Source organism: Rhinoraja longicauda, chromosome 1 (genome assembly GCF_053455715.1).
Source record: "Rhinoraja longicauda isolate Sanriku21f chromosome 1, sRhiLon1.1, whole genome shotgun sequence".
NCBI lineage: Eukaryota > Metazoa > Chordata > Chondrichthyes > Rajiformes > Arhynchobatidae > Rhinoraja > Rhinoraja longicauda.
Window position 1 is genome coordinate 87,161,411 of NC_135953.1, and position 17,620 is coordinate 87,179,030.

Consider the following 17,620-nt stretch of genomic DNA (forward strand, 5'->3'; position numbering starts at 1 on the left):
TGTCTTTCCTCAGATTAGGAGACCAAAACTGTACGCAATACTCCAGGTGTGGTCTCACCAATGCCCTGTACAACTGCAGCAGAACCTCCCTGCTCCTATACTCAAATCCCCTCGCTATGAATGCCAACATACCATTCGCTTTCTTCACTGCCTGCTGCACCTTCATGTCTACTTTCAATGACTGGTGTACCACGACACCCAGGTCTCGTTGCATCTCCCCTTTTCCTAATCGGCCACCATTCAGATAATAGTCTGCTTTCCTGTTCTTGCCACCAAAGTGGATACCCTCACATTTATCCACATTATACTGCATCTGCCATGCATTTGCCCACTCACCTAGCCTACCCAAGTCACCTTGCAGCTTCCTAGCATCCTCCTCACAGCTAACACTGCCGCCCAGCTTCGTGTCATCCGCAAACTTGGAGATGTTGCATTCAATTCCCTCGTCCAAATCATTAATATATATTGTAAATAGCTGGGGTCCCAGCACTGAGCCTTGCGGTACCCCACTAGTCACTGCCTGCCATTCTGAAAAGGACCCGTTTATTCCTACTCTTTGCTTCCTGTCTGCCAGCCAGTTCTCTATCCACATCAATACTGAACCCACAATACCGTGTGCTTTAAGTTTGCATACTAATCTCTTATGTGGGACCTTGTCAAAAGCCTTCTGGAAGTCCAGATATAACACATCCACTGGTTCTCCCTTATCCACTCTACTAGTTACATCCTCGGAAAATTCTATAAGATTCGTCAGACATGATTTACCTTTCATAAATCCATGCTGACTTTGTCCAATGATTTCACCACTTTCCAAATGTGCTGCTATCCCATCTTTAATAACTGACTCTAGCATTTCCCCAGACTAACTGGTCTGTAATTCCCCGTTTTCTCTCTCCCTCCCTTTTTGAAAAGTGGGGTTACATTAGCTACCCTCCAATCCTCAGGAACTACTCCAGAATCCAAAGAGTTTTGAAAAATTATCACTAATGCATCCACTATTTCTGGGGCTACCTCCTTAAGCACTCTGGGATGCAGCCTTTCTGGCCCTGGGGATTTATCGGCCTTTAATCCATTCAATTTACCTAACACCACTTCCCGACTAACCTGGATTTCACTCAGTTCCTCCATCTCATTTGACCCCCGGTCCCCTGCTATTTCCGGCAGATTATTTGTCTTCCTTAGTGAAGGCAGAACCAAAGTAGTTATTCAATTGGTCTGCCATGTCCTTGTTCCCCATGATCAATTCACCTGTTTCTGACTGCAAGGGACCTACATTTGTTTTAACTAATCTTTTTCTCTTCACATATCTATAAAAGCTTTTGCAGTCAGTTTTTATGTTCCCTGCCAGTTTTCTTTCATAATCTATTTTCCCTTTCCTAATTAAGCCCTTTGTCCTCCTCTGCTGGAGTCTGAATTTCTCCCAGTCCTCTGGCAGGCTGCTTTTTCTTGCTAATTTGTTGCCTCGTAACAAACAAAGTCACAGGTGAACTAAATGGTATTAACAAAGAAGTGACTTATTTTTGCAAAGCATCACTCTGATCAGCAGGTGCTAAATTTAAAATAGGAATGCATAAATTCCCCTAGCATTTAGAGCAAGGTATCATAATCTGAATTTATACTTAGCTTTGTAGCAGCAATCTACTTCTATGTTCCCTTCCCTTACAAATTCTTCTCATCCAATCCTCTTTAGAACACCACATTCTCTCTCTACCATCTAACCAAGTACAGTTCTTCAGATTCTAATCAACTTCACCTAATTCATGAATATATCATGTTAAGAAAAGCATAGTCTGAGCAGGTTTCTCATCTGGACCGTAGGAACAGCTAGCCTTTCCCACACCTCTTTTTGCTTTAAACCAGTTTTCAGCCTACTCAGTGTCTCTATCTTACTAAGACCCCAGTTGCTTCTTCTTCTAAGGTAAAGATTGATAAAAGGTACTTATTTTGTTCCATGACCATGATCTCTACTTCCATTACATCTCTTTTTTGAACCGTTATCTTGTTACCAGTTGGTTACTTACATCTTTCCATGTATCTTTCTATGTATGCTACCAATCTTTCCTCTCGCTGTCATTTGCCACCCTTATTTTCTTTTTTGCTTTTCCTGTGAACATTCTACAATTAGCTTGTTTTTCCTTTGTGTTGGCAACCTCATGGCTGTTTAGTTTAGTTTAATTTAGAGATACAGCACGGAAACAGGCCCTTCGGCCCACTGAGACCGCTCCGACCAGTGATCCCTACACATTAACACTATCTTACACACGCTAGGGACATTTTTGTACATTTATACCAAGCCAATTAACCTATGAACATGCAGGTCTTTGGAGTGTGGGAGGAAACGGAAGATCTCGGAAAAATCCCACACGGTCACGGGGTGAAAGTATAAACTCCATACAGACAAGCACCCGTAGTCGGGATTGAACGTAGGTCTCTGGCATTGTAAGCACTTTAAAGCAGCAACTCTACCGCTGCGCCACCATGCCGCCCACTGTTTTCCTACTTTATTTTACTTTTTAGTCATTCAAGGAGGTCTCATTTCAACTTTCCTACTTTGCTAACTTATGGGAATGTACATAGATTACACCTCAACCATTTCTTTCAGAAATGCTGCCAATTATAGTTTGTTAATCTGATAACCATTGATCCCCATTTAGTTTGTCCAGATTTATTCTCATCTTGCTAAAATTGCCCATCTCCATTGGCTATTTTTAGAATGGTCCTCATCCTTTTCCAGTTATACCAAAGTATGGTAGAATATATGCCTACATAACATCAACAAATACACCAAGCGTTTGCCTAAATTTTGTAACAGCATATGGAAAAGCAAAAATAAAAATCCATTTTAATGAAATAGGACTTGAATGTTTCCAAATGAATTGATTTTGTACCATATTTCCATTCATGCAAAGTAATGTACTTCAACTGCTAACAAGGTATCACAAAATGCTGGAGTAACTCAGCAGGTCTGGCAGCATCTAGGAGAGAGGGAATGGATGACGTTTTGGGTTGAGACCCTTCTTCAGACTGATCAACTAACAAACTAAGGTGTTAAGAAAACATCAAGCACATTATTGTAGTTGTGTGGAGATGAGATGAATCAGTGAATTAACATGGTCATTGACACATATGAGGAATACATTTAAAGTTTTGCTATAATTTCAAAGGAAGATTGGCACAAGTAATTTTATTGAGTGACCCATTGATCCTGAGATGAAGTTATAACAGGAAAATGAGGAAAATCTCTATGCAGTTTCCCGAATTTTGGTTTAAAAACTGACACAAACTATATACAGCCTTCATTTTTTCTGATATGGTAAAGTTATCATAATGAATAGTGTATGTAGCTTCAATGATGGATATGCAGTACAAGCTGACGGAGGATATGTGATACAGTCCTCATCAAATTGACTAACCATGAAAAATAATCAACAAACCTAGTAATTAACTGAATACAATGTATAAAATTGTATTCAAAGGCAACAAAATTACTATTCAATTTGTATCATGGTCATGGTTTCTATAAGTATTCACCATATAATGCATGATTCTGAGAAGCAACTTTGACCCAATCTGCAACTAATATGAAGACCCCCTCTGATCAGCTTCACATTACTTAACTCCACACAGCCTCAGTTCAGGTGCTGCCCTCACCCATGACTTGAACTACTTCAGCACATTGCTGGCTGCTTCCTGCTTATACCATCTGCAAATTTTAGGTCATCTAACTATGTACCAGGTTCTGTTCAACCAGCACCCAATGCTGAGTTAAGCGAGGGTTTTGCATGAAGTGATGCTTCACTTTTGAAAATTTCATCCTCATTCCCAACTCCCTCTTTGGTCTCATCTCTCTCCCAATCTCTATTTAAAATCTCCTTATGGTGTACAACAATTTTTATTCTCCAAATTCTGACCTATTGAGATTCAAGATTTTATCATCAGGTCCTTAAATTCAACACTGATGGTCAAGTCCATAACTTCTGAACCACAAGCCCGGAATCCCAAATCTTTCAGCCGTTCCATCTCTCTTTTGTTCTTTCTGTAACATTGCCTTAAGTGGTTCAATCTCTTATATTCGATAACCCTTCTTTATATTGGGACGTTTTATTGTTACTCCTGTCCTTCCATGCAATTTGTGATCCTGTCTCTGAACAACAGCAATCTGCTGACCATTTATACAAAATAAAGCACAAAATATTGGAAGGAAATCAAAATGTTGAAATGTATTCTTCCAAACCAACCTGTTCAGCAGATCCACTTTTGAAGATTCATGTGTGACAAAGTAAGTATTTTTTATGCTTTCTTCCTGGTTGTATGGCATGTCATACTGATCGGTGGAGAAAGATATTGTATTCCCAGATACATGACAGGCAATTTTCTTATTGACAATAACATCTTCTTTTAACATGGAATTATTATCAATATCGTCACAGTCTGTGTTGACACTAAAACCATCCCTTCCAAAAGAATTCAGCCTTGCATTCTGAAATTCATTTACAATCTCCACGTCAGCATCATCCATGTTGTTATTGTTCATCTTTTCAGACAGCAGTGAATTGTCCAGATGCTGTTTCTGCAGTTTGGTTCCATTTATTTCTTTTGCACTCTGTAACAAGCACAGGTCCCTTTAGGTAAATTATGCCTTTAAAAAAATATTTCAACAGCAGCTTGCAATTATTGCACAACTTGAAGTTGCTTCATTTTAAACTTGGTATTTCCAAAGAAATGCTTTCCCTTGCTAATTTACAATCAATTAAATAATATTTAACTGCATGCACACTGACTATAATATAAAAGCTGTAAAAACTCTCTCTTAAAATGCCAAATGCTTTGTGGACACAATTAAGTTCAGTCACATAACTTGATTCAATGCCTTTTTGTGAGATGACTTTATAAAGGACATTTGAGAAGACTCCTGGACAATGCCTTAGTGAGGAGAGTATACTGTATCAAACTCAATTAGGATAGTCACAATGACTAAAATATAGAAAATATAGATTAAGCACAAACTTAATATTAGAAGCCACCTATTCTGATCGAGAAAACATGGAAATAAAATGTAAGCACAGTATGTAAAAAGTTAACTGAGCTTGCGATTACAATAAAACAAATCAATATTGTTGATGAATCATCACATGCATCCACAAAAAGGGAGGCAGGCCGATTCAGCTGGGCTTTTGATTTCAGGTTCATGGTTGGAGGGGATCGCCAGACTGATGAATGAGCAAAAGGAAGGGAAAACTTGGTCGTACAACTCCTGGCTAATGAATATTCAGTCAAATGCAGGAATGTGAGGCTAAACATTTTCTTTCAGGGTGGGAATGGAGATGACCATAGGAGGGTATGAAAAAGGGGGCGGGGATTGAGGAAGTTAAACATTGACGATGATTGTCTAAACTCAAATTGTCATGCAGAAGGTTATCTTTAAAACAGCATGCAATTAGTTCAACCGTGACACCTGGACGCTTCATTAACACATGACAGTCTGCTCAGAGCAATTGAAGCCCAATTTAAATTTAATATACACGGGCAACTTTTCACAATGCATAATTATTCTACTGCGCAACTCAAAAATAAATGTTTTTCAGCCTTCTTTTCAATTTGTAAGAGCAATCCACTGAGCCCCACAGGCAGGTCTCTGGCTCTCTTGCAGACTCCAACTCCCCTTTTACACCTTGGAAAAATAAATCTACCCCCCCAACAAGGCATACTTCCATTTTCACAATCCAACAGTTCTAATCTCCCACTCTCTGTATGCGCTGGATCCTTCTCCCAACTAATTTCTCATCTGCTACTCACTCGCCCCTGTCCCACACACCCTCTCTTTGCCACTCACATGAATTCTCACTCCTTTCACACCACAACTGCTTTGATTTGATATCATACAATTTCAAGCCATGCCTGCCTCACCGACCCTGAAGAAGGGTCTCGACCCGAAACGTCACCCACTCCTCTCTAGAGATGCTGCCTGTCCCGCTGTGTTACTCCAGTTTTTAGTGTCTATCTTTACCTACCCTTCAGATGTCTTGTCACCAATTTTCTCCCTTCCTCCCCGAGCTGTTTCAATAATTTGTCTGGTTTTAAACCTTCAACCAGCAGGGAGGAAAACTCCCTGTTTAATTGGAACATTGCATGTGATTCTGAGACGAGCATCACCCTGTACAATGTCTAGGCATGCAAAAGCAGATCATTTATCAGGTGGAGGCAAAAATGCAAACCCACCCTAAAAGCAATCAACTGCTACCAGCTAGCTGCAACAACTAGTCGAACAAAGGAATTTAAAAAAATAATGACGGTGTTTGAGCAGAAAAGAAAATGGCACAAAGTCAACACAAACTCAGATCCAGTAAAGGGACTTCCACAGAGCATTTATGAAAATTATTAGCACTGATCAAATTGAATGCAATGGCTCCTAGATGCAGTATAATAAAGCACAATACATTTTAGAAGTGTAGTTAAAACATACAGAGAACTGCGAGGTTAGCAGTGATTCAGATTTAAGCATTCGTAGGCACGCAGAAACGTGTACAGGCTGTGTTCAGATTGTTGACTAAATTACGATTACATGGTTATAGTTAAAAGAATTATAATGTATACCTTTCTGAAAGGCCTACAAGAAATAAATATTTATTTTGTTCACAACAATTATTTTTTGCCAATTAGGAACCATAGTGACATCAACATATTGCTGGGTTTCTATGAATTATACTAAATTTAAACACACTTTTACTAAAAGTGAGAAAAGTAATTTTTCTATTGCATTTTACTAAATCATTAGATGGCTAATGCTATAACATTGCTACAGAGTCATAGCAACATTCAGTCTGAAATAGGTCCTTTGGCCCATTGAATCTTCATTGAGCAGCATGCACCTATTTTTACACAAATCCTACCCTAACCCATTTAATTCTCTCTACATTCCCATCAACCTTCCAGACCCTACCACTCATCTACACACGAGGGGGCATGTTATGGCGGCCACTTAACCTCCCAACCCACTCGTCTTTGACACATGGAAGGAAACTGGAGCACTCGGAAGACACTCATATGGAGAAAATGCAGACTCCGTACAGGCAGCTGCAGATGTTACAATTAGACGGATCGCTGAACCGGAGAGCCACCAGCGATCTTCCTGCACCACCCCTCTCTGCCAAATCCATCTTGTAAACCAGAATGATATGAGAGTAAAATTAAATCTTATCTTTAGTTAAAATTCAAAATTCAGTAACTATTGGTGCTTCAAAACCCCAGGTAAATTAATTATGTGAATGAATTTTGAGGGATTAGGAGCAGAAGTGATCACTTCTTCTAAAGTGGGGTTTGGGAGAAGCATTTTGTTCCTTAATCACCATATTCAGATAACCAGTGACTCTGCTCCTCAGTTAATCTGACCAGGTAACCCTGAAGACTGGTTCTGAGTTTAATCAGTGCTGGCGAATCGAAGTTGGATGAGATAGGGAAAATGTTTGGTTGAATTGGTCTGTAACTGTTGGATTTCTAACAGTGGAACTCACCAAAGAGGAGTCAGTATCTGGCAGTGCACCACACCTGTAAAGTAACAGAGTGACCTCTTGCGATGTCCGCCTGAGGACAGACACTATTTCCTGAAGAAGAGCAGAAAAAATTGGGAGGAAAAAAATGCCCTGTCAATAAATTTGTGAACACAGTGGCCAAAGGTAGGAAACAACAGTACTCCCACAACCTCTTACCCCACCTCACAACCCTGGAGTCGAGAGGGCCATTTAGTGGTCACTAGACAGGCGTGGACCCATTGGGTGCAAACCTCTCCTGCAACCCTCTCCCAACTGATACAAAACTCTCCTGCGGGGCTGGCAACCCTCCAAGCAAACCTCTCCTGCGGGCGCGGCAACCCCCGCTGGGTGCACGCCTTCCCTGTGGGCCCGGCAACTGACATTCCGTGTCCCCCGGGGCCGCGGGCGGGTGAGGCGGGACAGGAAAGGGGAGAGAGAGCCACTCACCTCGGCCCTGGGCTGCCATCATGTCGGCCAGAGCGAGCCGAACACCCCCTCACCCCTCAACCCCCCTCGCCCCCCTCACCAATCCATCCCTCCTCAACCCCCCTTATCCCTCCCCTCCCCTCACCCCCCCTCCCTCACCCACTCCACCCCACCTCAACCCCCCCCAAACCTCTCCTGCATTGGTCTAGCACCCTCCCCTCCCCTACTCCCCTCCTCCCCCACTCACCCACTTCATGCCCCCTCAACCCCCCTCCTCCCTCCCTTTCACCCACTCCATCCCCCCTCAACCCCCCTCTTCCCCATCCCCCTCACCCACTCCATCCCTCCTCACCCACTCCACCCCCCCTCCCTCCTCCTCTCCCCCTCCTTCCCCCTCTCCCTCCTCCCCCTCCCCCTTCTCCTTCCTCCTCCCCCCCTCCTGCAAAAACTGTTGCGCTATCGTGTACCGTTTTAGTTGTATTTCCAGAGCAAATATATAAATATATCCAAATACACACAAACAAGATGAAAGTTGTAGTAATATATATAGATAGATAAACATTATATTGTCATTCAAATAAATCATTGCCCATCTGTGACCTAACTCTATTTTGCAGCTTCTCCCCATCCCCTTAAAACTTTTGCTTGTCTAATACTTTTTCTTAATCACTTAATTTTACATCAGTGTGTAGGAAGGAACTGTAGATAATAATTTTACTGAAGTTAGACACAAAATGCTTTACCATTTGCAGAAGTGAGTTCCAAACTTCAATCAGTCTACATGTGAAAATATTTACTAATATCATCCCTGAAAGGTATTTAGACCGTATCCCTCTTGACCTCCATTCCCCAGTAAGCGGAAGTGGCGGCGCCTAACGGCTGCGGCTCGCTAGCAGTCTGTTCGTCTTTTTTCCTTTTTTTTTGTTGTGTGTTGGTGTTGGGATGGGTTTTTTTTTTTTTTTTTTTTTTTTTTTTTGGTTGTGTATGTGTGTGGGGTGGTGGTGTGGGTGTGGGTGGGGGGGTGGTGGAAACCTTTCTCTTTTAGGTCTCTTCCTCACGGCATGGGGTGCGGCTCGGCCGCGGGGCCTTCCATCGCCCGGTGCGGCTCGGCCGCTGGACTTTACACCGCTGGTGCTGCTCGGCCGCTGGACTTTACACCGCTGGTGCCGCTCGGCCGCGGGGCCTTCCATCGCCCGGTGCGGCTAGGCCACGGGACTTAACAGTGCCCGGTGCGGCTCGGCCGCGGGACTTTACATCGCTGGCACGGCTCGGCCGCGGGACTTTACATCGCTGGCGCGGCTCTGCCGCGGGACTTTACATCGCCCGGTGCGGCTCGGCCGCGGGGCCTTCCATCGACCGGTGTGGCTCGGCCGCGGGACGTAACATCGCCCGGTGCGGCTCGGCCGCGGGACCTAACATCGCCCGGTGCGGCTCGGCCGCGGGACTTAGCAGCGCACGGTACAGCCGCGGGACCTTCCATCACCCGGCTCGGCCACGGGACGTTTCAGCACCCGGTGCGGCTCGGCCGCGGGACTTAGCAGCGCACGGTACAGCCGTGGGACCTTTCATCGCCCGGCTCGGCCGCGAGACGTTTCAGCACCCGGTACGGCTCGGCCGCAGGGACTTCCATCCCCTTGCGGGGACTGTGCGGGTCGGTCGGGGACGAGCTGTCCGTCCGTGGGCGTGGGGAAGAGAGTGGAAGTTTTGTTGCCTCCATCACAGTGAGGGGGTGTTTGGAGTCACTGTGATGGACGTTTGTGTTGGGGTCATGTGTCTTGTGTTCTTTATTTTGTGTGACTGCTATGTAATTTCGTTCGGTACCTCGGTACCGAATGACAAATAAAGCTCTGTATTCTCTGTATTCTGTAAGTGTGGAAATAGTGGTGCAGACAGAAATTACCCCCCCTTAAAATCTTGAAATCCCTAATTAAACCATCCCCATAGTTTCCTAAATTCTAGATAATTCTACAATTCTTTGTAATCAAAGCATCATTTTGATAGCCATAAGTTACTCCTTTAAAGAGGGAACCTTACTGTTCCAAAAGGTTAGTGCTCAGATATGTACACAGTACTCCTGGTGTACAGTAATCAGAACTTTGAAAGCCTGTGGCATTATTATCCATAAAAAGAGATAGAAGTTAATGATAATAAATCATTTTGTTTAACTTAATGCTCAATGTAGAAACAAAGAACTGCAGATGTTGGTTAATATACTAAAGGACACAAAGTGCTGGAGTAACTCAGCAGGTCAGGCAGCATCTCTGGAGATGGGTAACGTTTTGGGACCTGACATGTCATCTTTCCATGTTCTCCAGAAATGCTGCTTGATCAGCTGAGTTACTCCAGCACTGTGTCCTTTTGGATATTCAGTATAATTAAATGAATTTCTGAACAGCCTTTTGCAATAACTAAACAGAAGAGGTTTTCATCCTGAGTGCGGAATGACAGCATTGTAAGCCAATTATGCCTTTCTCCACAAATAAAGATTTGCTCTCAAGTTCCATAAAGTTTCAAAGATTTGTGTTACCCTCTGACAATGATTCAAGACCAGGAACTTCCCAAGATTCATTCCCAAGACGCAGTTTCTCCATTAATAAACCTCTGCGAGCAGACGAACAAGTCCAAACACGGTATGTACATTCAATCCTCTGTACGTGGACTTACACAATCTGGATGCTAAACTTAAAGAGATTATAGGCTTATTCTGACTTGGCAGATCAAAGTTAATTATTATTATGAATGTCATCTGAACCCGCTCATTATTCAGTCATTCATCTCCTTCCTTGGCTCATTATTTCACAGAGAGTGCACACAGCATGATTATGATGCCTTGCACGTTTGATGTAAGATCTGGCCATGCCGCAGGCTGTCACTCCTTGAGAGTGAGCTAGATAGTCCTGGGCTTGAGATTCACTTCAGAGACTTCAGCACAAAAATATAGGTTGACACTTCAGCGCAGTGCAGGGGGAATGAGGAACTGCTGGGGGTGCTAGCTTTTGAGGAGATTGTGTAAATCCACTACGCTGTCTACTCTCAGCAGATTTAATGATAAAACCTTTGTTAAATTTTAAAAAACTGTGCCACTATCACTAATCCCTTATTACAAAAGATATAAAACATATCCTTTAATGTAGAGGTATGCAGCTATGGTTAATTCTTTAAAAAAACAATAATAGACAGAAGAAGAAAATGTCTGAAGAAGGGTTCCGATCCAAAATGGCACCTATATTTTCCAGAGATGCTGCCTGAGCTGCTGAGTTACACCAGCATTTTTGGTCTATCTTCAGTATAAAACAGCATCTGCAGTTCCTTCCTGCACAAGCTTTGGCAATGGTCATGTGCAGTGTCTTTCCCAACACTCCTGACCTCTTCAGTTTCCGGTTATCAGATTACACATTAGAAGCTTTAGCTTCTCCAAACACTTCTTCATTGAATGTGCAACAAATTATTTATTCTGTTCATAAGCCTTTCAGATAAAGATATGACATTAAGATTATTTCCATTTTAATGTACCTGCTTTGACAGTCCTTCCAAAGGAATGTCATTCACTTTTAGTATGACGTCTCCAACTTTAATCTTCTTACACTCTGCCGCTGGCTGTCCAGGAAATAGTTTCTTTACTTTTATTGCATTTCTGCAATATTCAGGAACATCTTCATTGCACTCAATAAAATTGAAACCCAATCCTGAGGAACCTTTCAATAACTTGACCTTAAATATATTTTCTGTAAAAGGTGAATGAAACATAATTATTTATATTCAAACGGATTCTGAAATCAGTTCAGGGTGAAACATGATATTAAAAAAAGTGGACCTCATTCACAGAACCACGTTTTTACTATAAATTCATTTGGCCTGTCCCGGTTGAAGGAATTAGAAGCATTTAATCTGCTTCTTCAGCTACAGCGCCAGCTGATTTTTGAAGGCTGTGACTAGAGGTACATATTCTAAATAGCATCTATACACCAGAAACAATTTATTTTTATCTTCCTGGAAAAATGTTAGATTTTAAATAGTTCTTGCATATGAAAATATGACCTCTCCTCCAGGGAAAATAATCCAAGCTTCCTCAAATCATCTGCATTTCAGTACTCATTCATCCCAGAAATTAGCTGAGTATCTTCTAGACCCGAGTAAAATAAAACACACTTTCCTTTAAAAAAACATCTGTTGCCCAAAAGTGAATACTTAACTTCTGTGGGGCAGACTTAAGCATTATAAACAGGTGTATCGTAACATCCTTGCCTTTGAAAATTTACCCCATACTTAAAAAGACAAGAATCCTGTAACCATATTATAACCAATCCTGCTGTCTTTAAAATGTGTGCAAAGTTCCTAGATTTATCTCTTCTTGCACCCATTCCTAAATTGCACCATTTAGCACATTTCATTCCTTCATTCCATTAAATAAAATGCAACAGGTCATACTTTATTGATTTAAATGTTATTTTCCATGAACCAATTTCAGCTTAACTATATATATCGTCTTGAAGTTCATTACTATCTTACTATTTTTTTGAAATTCACATGTACTCTCAAGTCCCAAGTCAAAATGTATATTAAATCTGTGATCTTAGAACTGAACCCTAGGTAGCACCACAATACGTTTCTATCTTGTCCAACAACAACCACTCACCACAGCCTTTTATATTCCTCAGTCAATTTTATATTTGTTGCCTTATATGGACCTTCAATTTTACTAATAGTCTAAAATGACATACTTAATCTGAAGCCCTGTTAACAATTGTGTTTAAGATTAATTTCATGTGCTCATCTGCATTCTTCTCCTTTCCTCAGGGTTCAAAGGATTATAAAACTGCACTCAGTATCATTTACATTTCTCTGATTACACTGTTGAATGAACTAGTGTAGGGAGGAGTTGGCTGCGCCTAACGGCTGCGGCTCTCTGGCAGTCTGTTGTCTTTTTTTCTTTTTTTTTGTTTGTGTCGGTGTTGGGATGGTTTTTGTTTCTGTTTTTGGCTGTGTATGTGTGGTGGGGGTGTGTGGTGGGGGTGTGGGGTGGGGTGGGGGGGGTGGGGCGGGGGGGTGGGGCGGGGGGAAACCTTTATTTTATTAGGTCTCTTCCCCGGGGCGCGGCTCGGCTGCGGGCCTTAACATTGCCGGCGCAGCTCGGCTGCGGGACGTTTCAGTGCCCGGTGCGGCTCGGCTGCGGGCCTTAACATTGCCGGCGCAGCTCGGCCGCGGGACGTTTCAGTGCCCGGTGCGGCTCGGCCGCTGGACTTAACATCGCCCGGTGCGGCCGCGGGACGTTTCAGTGCCCGGTGCGGCTCGGCCGCGGGACGTTTCAGTGCCCGGTGCGGCTTGGCCGCTGGACTTAACATCGCCCGGTGTGGCCGCGGGACGTTTCAGTGCCCGGTGCGGCTCGGCCGCGGGACGTTTCAATGCCCGGTGCGGCTTGGCCGCTGGACTTAACATCGCCCGGTGTGGCCGCGGGACGTTTCAGTGCCCGGTGCGGCTTGGCCGCTGGACTTAACATCGTCAGCGCTGTTCGGCCGCGGGACGTTTCAGTGCCCGGTGCGGCTCGGCCGTTGGACTTAACATCGCCCGGTGTGGCCGCGGGACGTTTCGGTGCCCGGGGCGGCTCGGCCGGGGGGCCTTCCATCCCCTTGCGGGGGCTGTGCGTGTCGTTTGCCTCGGTAGGGGTCGAGCTGCCTGTCCGTGGGTGCGGGGGGAAGAGAGGGGAAGTTTTGTTGCCTCCATCACAGTGAGGGGGTGTTTGGAGTCACTGTGATGGATGTTTGTGTTGGGGTCGGGTGTCCTGTGTTCTTTTCTTTTTGCTGTATTTTGTGTGACTGCTGAAATTTCGCTCGGTGTTGTGCCGAGTGACAATAAAGTGTTGTTATGTTATGTTATGTTATATAATCGATCTCGCCAAATAACTATCCTATTTCTCTACCCTCGTGTTCCATTCCTTGTGTTCCCATCCAAATAGCCCATTAACTACTGCGGGTTTGGCAAAGATCCTTTCCTCAACAAATATAAACATTAACTACATATTTAGTAGTTTAGCCACACTTTTGTCATTTAATTTCCACCTTGATCCCAAACATAAACTAGTCACTCTTCAGACAAGCGATACTGCCAGTAAGCTGTTGCAAAATTTTGGAGTTGCACTGACTCTTTGTCCATTGCACTTTTCTGTACATTTCATCATCAGCACAAATTTCATTGTATGACATAGAACATAAAATTGTACAGCACAGGAACAGGCCCTTCGGCTCATAATACTATTCTTGCCGAACATGATGCTAAGTTAAACTAATCTCCTTTGCCTGCACGTGATCCATATCCCTACATTCCCCAGCATATCCATGCGCCTATCTAAAAGCTTCTAAAATCCACTACCATCCCTGGCAGTGCATTCCAGGTACCACCACTCAGTGTTAAAAAAAACCTATATTTTTTTTAAACTTTGACCATTTCAACTTAATGCCCCCTAGTCTTTGATATTTCCATTCTGGGAAAAAATGTTCTGACTGTCTACCCTATCTATACCTCACATTATTTTATATACTTCTATCAGGTCGCCCCTCAACCTCTGACTTTCCAGCGAAAATAATCCAAATCTATCCAACCTCACCATACAGGAAATATCCTCTAATCCAGGCAGCATTCTGGTAAATCTCTTCTGAACCCCCTTCCAAAGCCTCCACATCCTTCCTGTGTTGGGGTGGCCAGAACTGCATGCAATATTCCAAATGCGGCACAACCAAAGTCCTATAAAGCTGAATATGACTTCCTGACTCATACTCAATGACCCAAGCTATGACGGCAAGCATACCATATGCCATCTTTAGCATTCTATCTATTTATGTTGCCACTTTCAGGAAGGCTTGTATTTGGACTCCGAGATCCCTATGTACCTCAATCCTGTTAAGGATCTTGCCACTAACTGTATAATTTCCACTTACTTCAAACTCCCAAAGTGTACCACCTTACATTTGCTCGGATTAAACTCCATCTGCCATTTCTCTGTAGATTTCTGTAGCTGATCTATATCTCAATGTATACTTTGACATTCCTCACTATTCACAACACCATCGGTTCATCTACATTTATTTCCAGGTTGTTTACATACATTACCAAAATAGAAGCCCCAGCACTAAACTCCAGCCAGAATATCATCCTTCCATCACAACCCTCTGCCTTCTATGAATAAGCCAGTTCTGAATCATAACCATGTCATCGCGAATCCCATATATATCTTAATCCTTTGGATCAACCCACCATGACGGACTTTATCAAATGCCTTACCAAAATCCACGTATACAACATCCACTGCCCTATCTTCATCAATCTCCTTCGTCACCTCCTCAAAAAGTTAGTGAGACACAACATGCCACGTACAAAGCCAAGTTTTACTTCCCTAATTAGCCCATCCTCTTCCAAATGGGAGTAATTCTCTCAAATAGCTTCCCTACTACTGAAGCAAGACTCACTGTCCTATAATTTCCTGGATTATCTCTACTTCCTTTCTTTCGCAAAGGAACGTAATTGGGTACTGTCCAATTCTTTGGGACCTCGCTTGTGGCTAGAGAAGACACAAAGATCTTCATTAAGACCCCACAATCTCTTCTTGCTTGCCTTAACCTGTGCTAGATCCCATCAGTCCCTGGGGATTTATCCACTTTAATACTCTTCAAGATTCCTATCACCACCTCCTTCTTGATCTCAAACTGCCCGAGCATATTAAAACTCCACACATTGATCTCTCTGCCCTCCATGTGCTTCTCCTTGGAAAATACAGATGGAAGGTACTTGTTTAGAACATCGGCTATATCCTCTAACTCCAAGCATAAATTCCCTCCATATTCCTTCAACAGTTCTATGTTTTCCTTGGTTACCCTCGTTTTTAACGTACGCATAAAATTTGGAGTGTTCTTCAATCCGACTCGCCAATTATATTTCAGAGCCCCTTTTTTGCCATTCTAATTGAAAGCCTGAGTTCTTTCCTGCTGCTTTCTATTTCTTAAAGGTCATGATTTCCAATCTCTAAATTTCATAAATGCTTCAAAACAACATGATCTATTTTACTCTTGCATTTTCTGCTTCATTGTACTTTTAATCATCCAGGCAGTATGGGCATGCATTTACTTTCTTTTCTCCCTTTCAGAATGTTCCGGCAAAGTACCTTCAATGTGAAACATCCACCGTTTCCCATTCCACAAATGCTGCTTGTTCTGCTAAGTGTTTTCAATGCTAAACATTGGTTTTTAACTGACATGTCCGATGGGTAACGTCAGCACTGTATTCCTAGTGTGGCACCTACTCGTTGGTCTGACCCATGCTTGATCACGATTTGATCATCAGCCTGAGATCCTGGAATTATTCAGCCTGGAGTGAATTCCAAATTCACAATGATGAGCCCCGAGTTAGTACTTGCACTCCTATTTTGGCACATGAATTTGACAGTTCAAAGTATTGGCTTGCAGTTCCTATCATATGGTTTACCCACTCTCGTGCTTCCTTTTTAAAGAACAAGTCATAAGGCCGTATTAAGAAAACAAACTTGCATGGACAGGACAACGACCTTGAATTGAAAGATCTGTGGAATAATTTCTTGGGAAAGTCATTGAGGCTGAAGAAGAATCATCCTCAACCCCCTCTCGGCACCATGTCTTAACAGACCCTCAGTTATCCTTTTACTGTATAAAACCTTTGAAATTTTGAAGTCCCAATCTAAGGGGTAGGCCATTTAGAACGGAGATGAGGAAAAACTTCTTCAGTCAGAGTTGTGAATCTGTGGAAATCTCTGCCTCAGAAGGCAGTGGAGGCCAATTCTCTAAATGCATTCAAGAGAGAGCTCGATAGAGCTCTTAAGGATAGCAAAATCAGGGGGTATGGGGAGAAGGCAGGAACGGGGTACTGATTGAGAATGATCAGCCATGATCACATTGAATGGCGGTGCTGTCTCGAAGGGCCGAATGGCCTCCTCCTGCACCTATTGTCTATTGTCTATAGGCTGTATTCCAAGCCAATTTTACCCTCTCATACCTAACCATTCTGAGCCAGTTGTTAGCTCATAAAAATCGGCTGAAAGCATGCAATGGAGTAGGATTTTTTTAAACCTGAAAAGGCATGGAAATTTGAAACAAAACACAAAATGTTGGAAACATTCAGAGCAGTTCAGTATTAACCCTATCAATCATATTCTTTGGCTCGATCTATCCCTTCTTTACCTCCTCCTCTTTGCAATTTGTTCACTTTCCAATTTTCATGTAGGGCCTTTGACCTGAAATAGTAACTTTCTTTCTTTCTTTCCACATGTGCTGCCTGACCTACTGAATGGTTCCAGCATTTTCTGTTTTTATTATAATGGAGAAAGAATTCAAGACCAATTACTTTTATTAAAGTTTAGGCTTAGCTATTTATGGCCCATCTTAATTGCCATAAATAGCTAAAGTCTACAATTTTGAACACCGCACTCCCTTACCCTCATTAAAAGCATGGTCTTTGGTGGTTGATGGCATGAGATTTGTTACTGGTTCTGCTTTGTTTACTGACTTATGTGATCCGTTCTGAATGGCTGCTGTTGGAGGTGTGCACTGTGGAGTTACAGGAGCATGAACACTGGTTGCAGGAAGCTGTCCTTTCTCCAATAACAGGTTAACAACCTGGAAAGAGGGAAATTATTTGATTTAAGT

The 17,620-nt window shown here is 42.8% G+C and overlaps 1 protein-coding gene across 1 annotated transcript in view; it reads right to left on the minus strand.

The window, feature by feature from the left end:
- ptpn13 (protein tyrosine phosphatase non-receptor type 13) overlaps positions 1-17,620 on the minus strand; it is a 211,947-nt gene that overhangs the window by 56,884 nt on the left and 137,443 nt on the right. The window contains exons 27-30 of the mRNA XM_078401914.1: positions 17,410-17,590; positions 11,469-11,680; positions 7,512-7,601; positions 4,239-4,603 (exon numbers count right to left, since the gene is read on the minus strand). Coding sequence (XP_078258040.1) covers positions 4,239-4,603; positions 7,512-7,601; positions 11,469-11,680; positions 17,410-17,590 — 848 coding nt within the window. The remainder of the gene's footprint in view (positions 1-4,238; positions 4,604-7,511; positions 7,602-11,468; positions 11,681-17,409; positions 17,591-17,620) is intronic.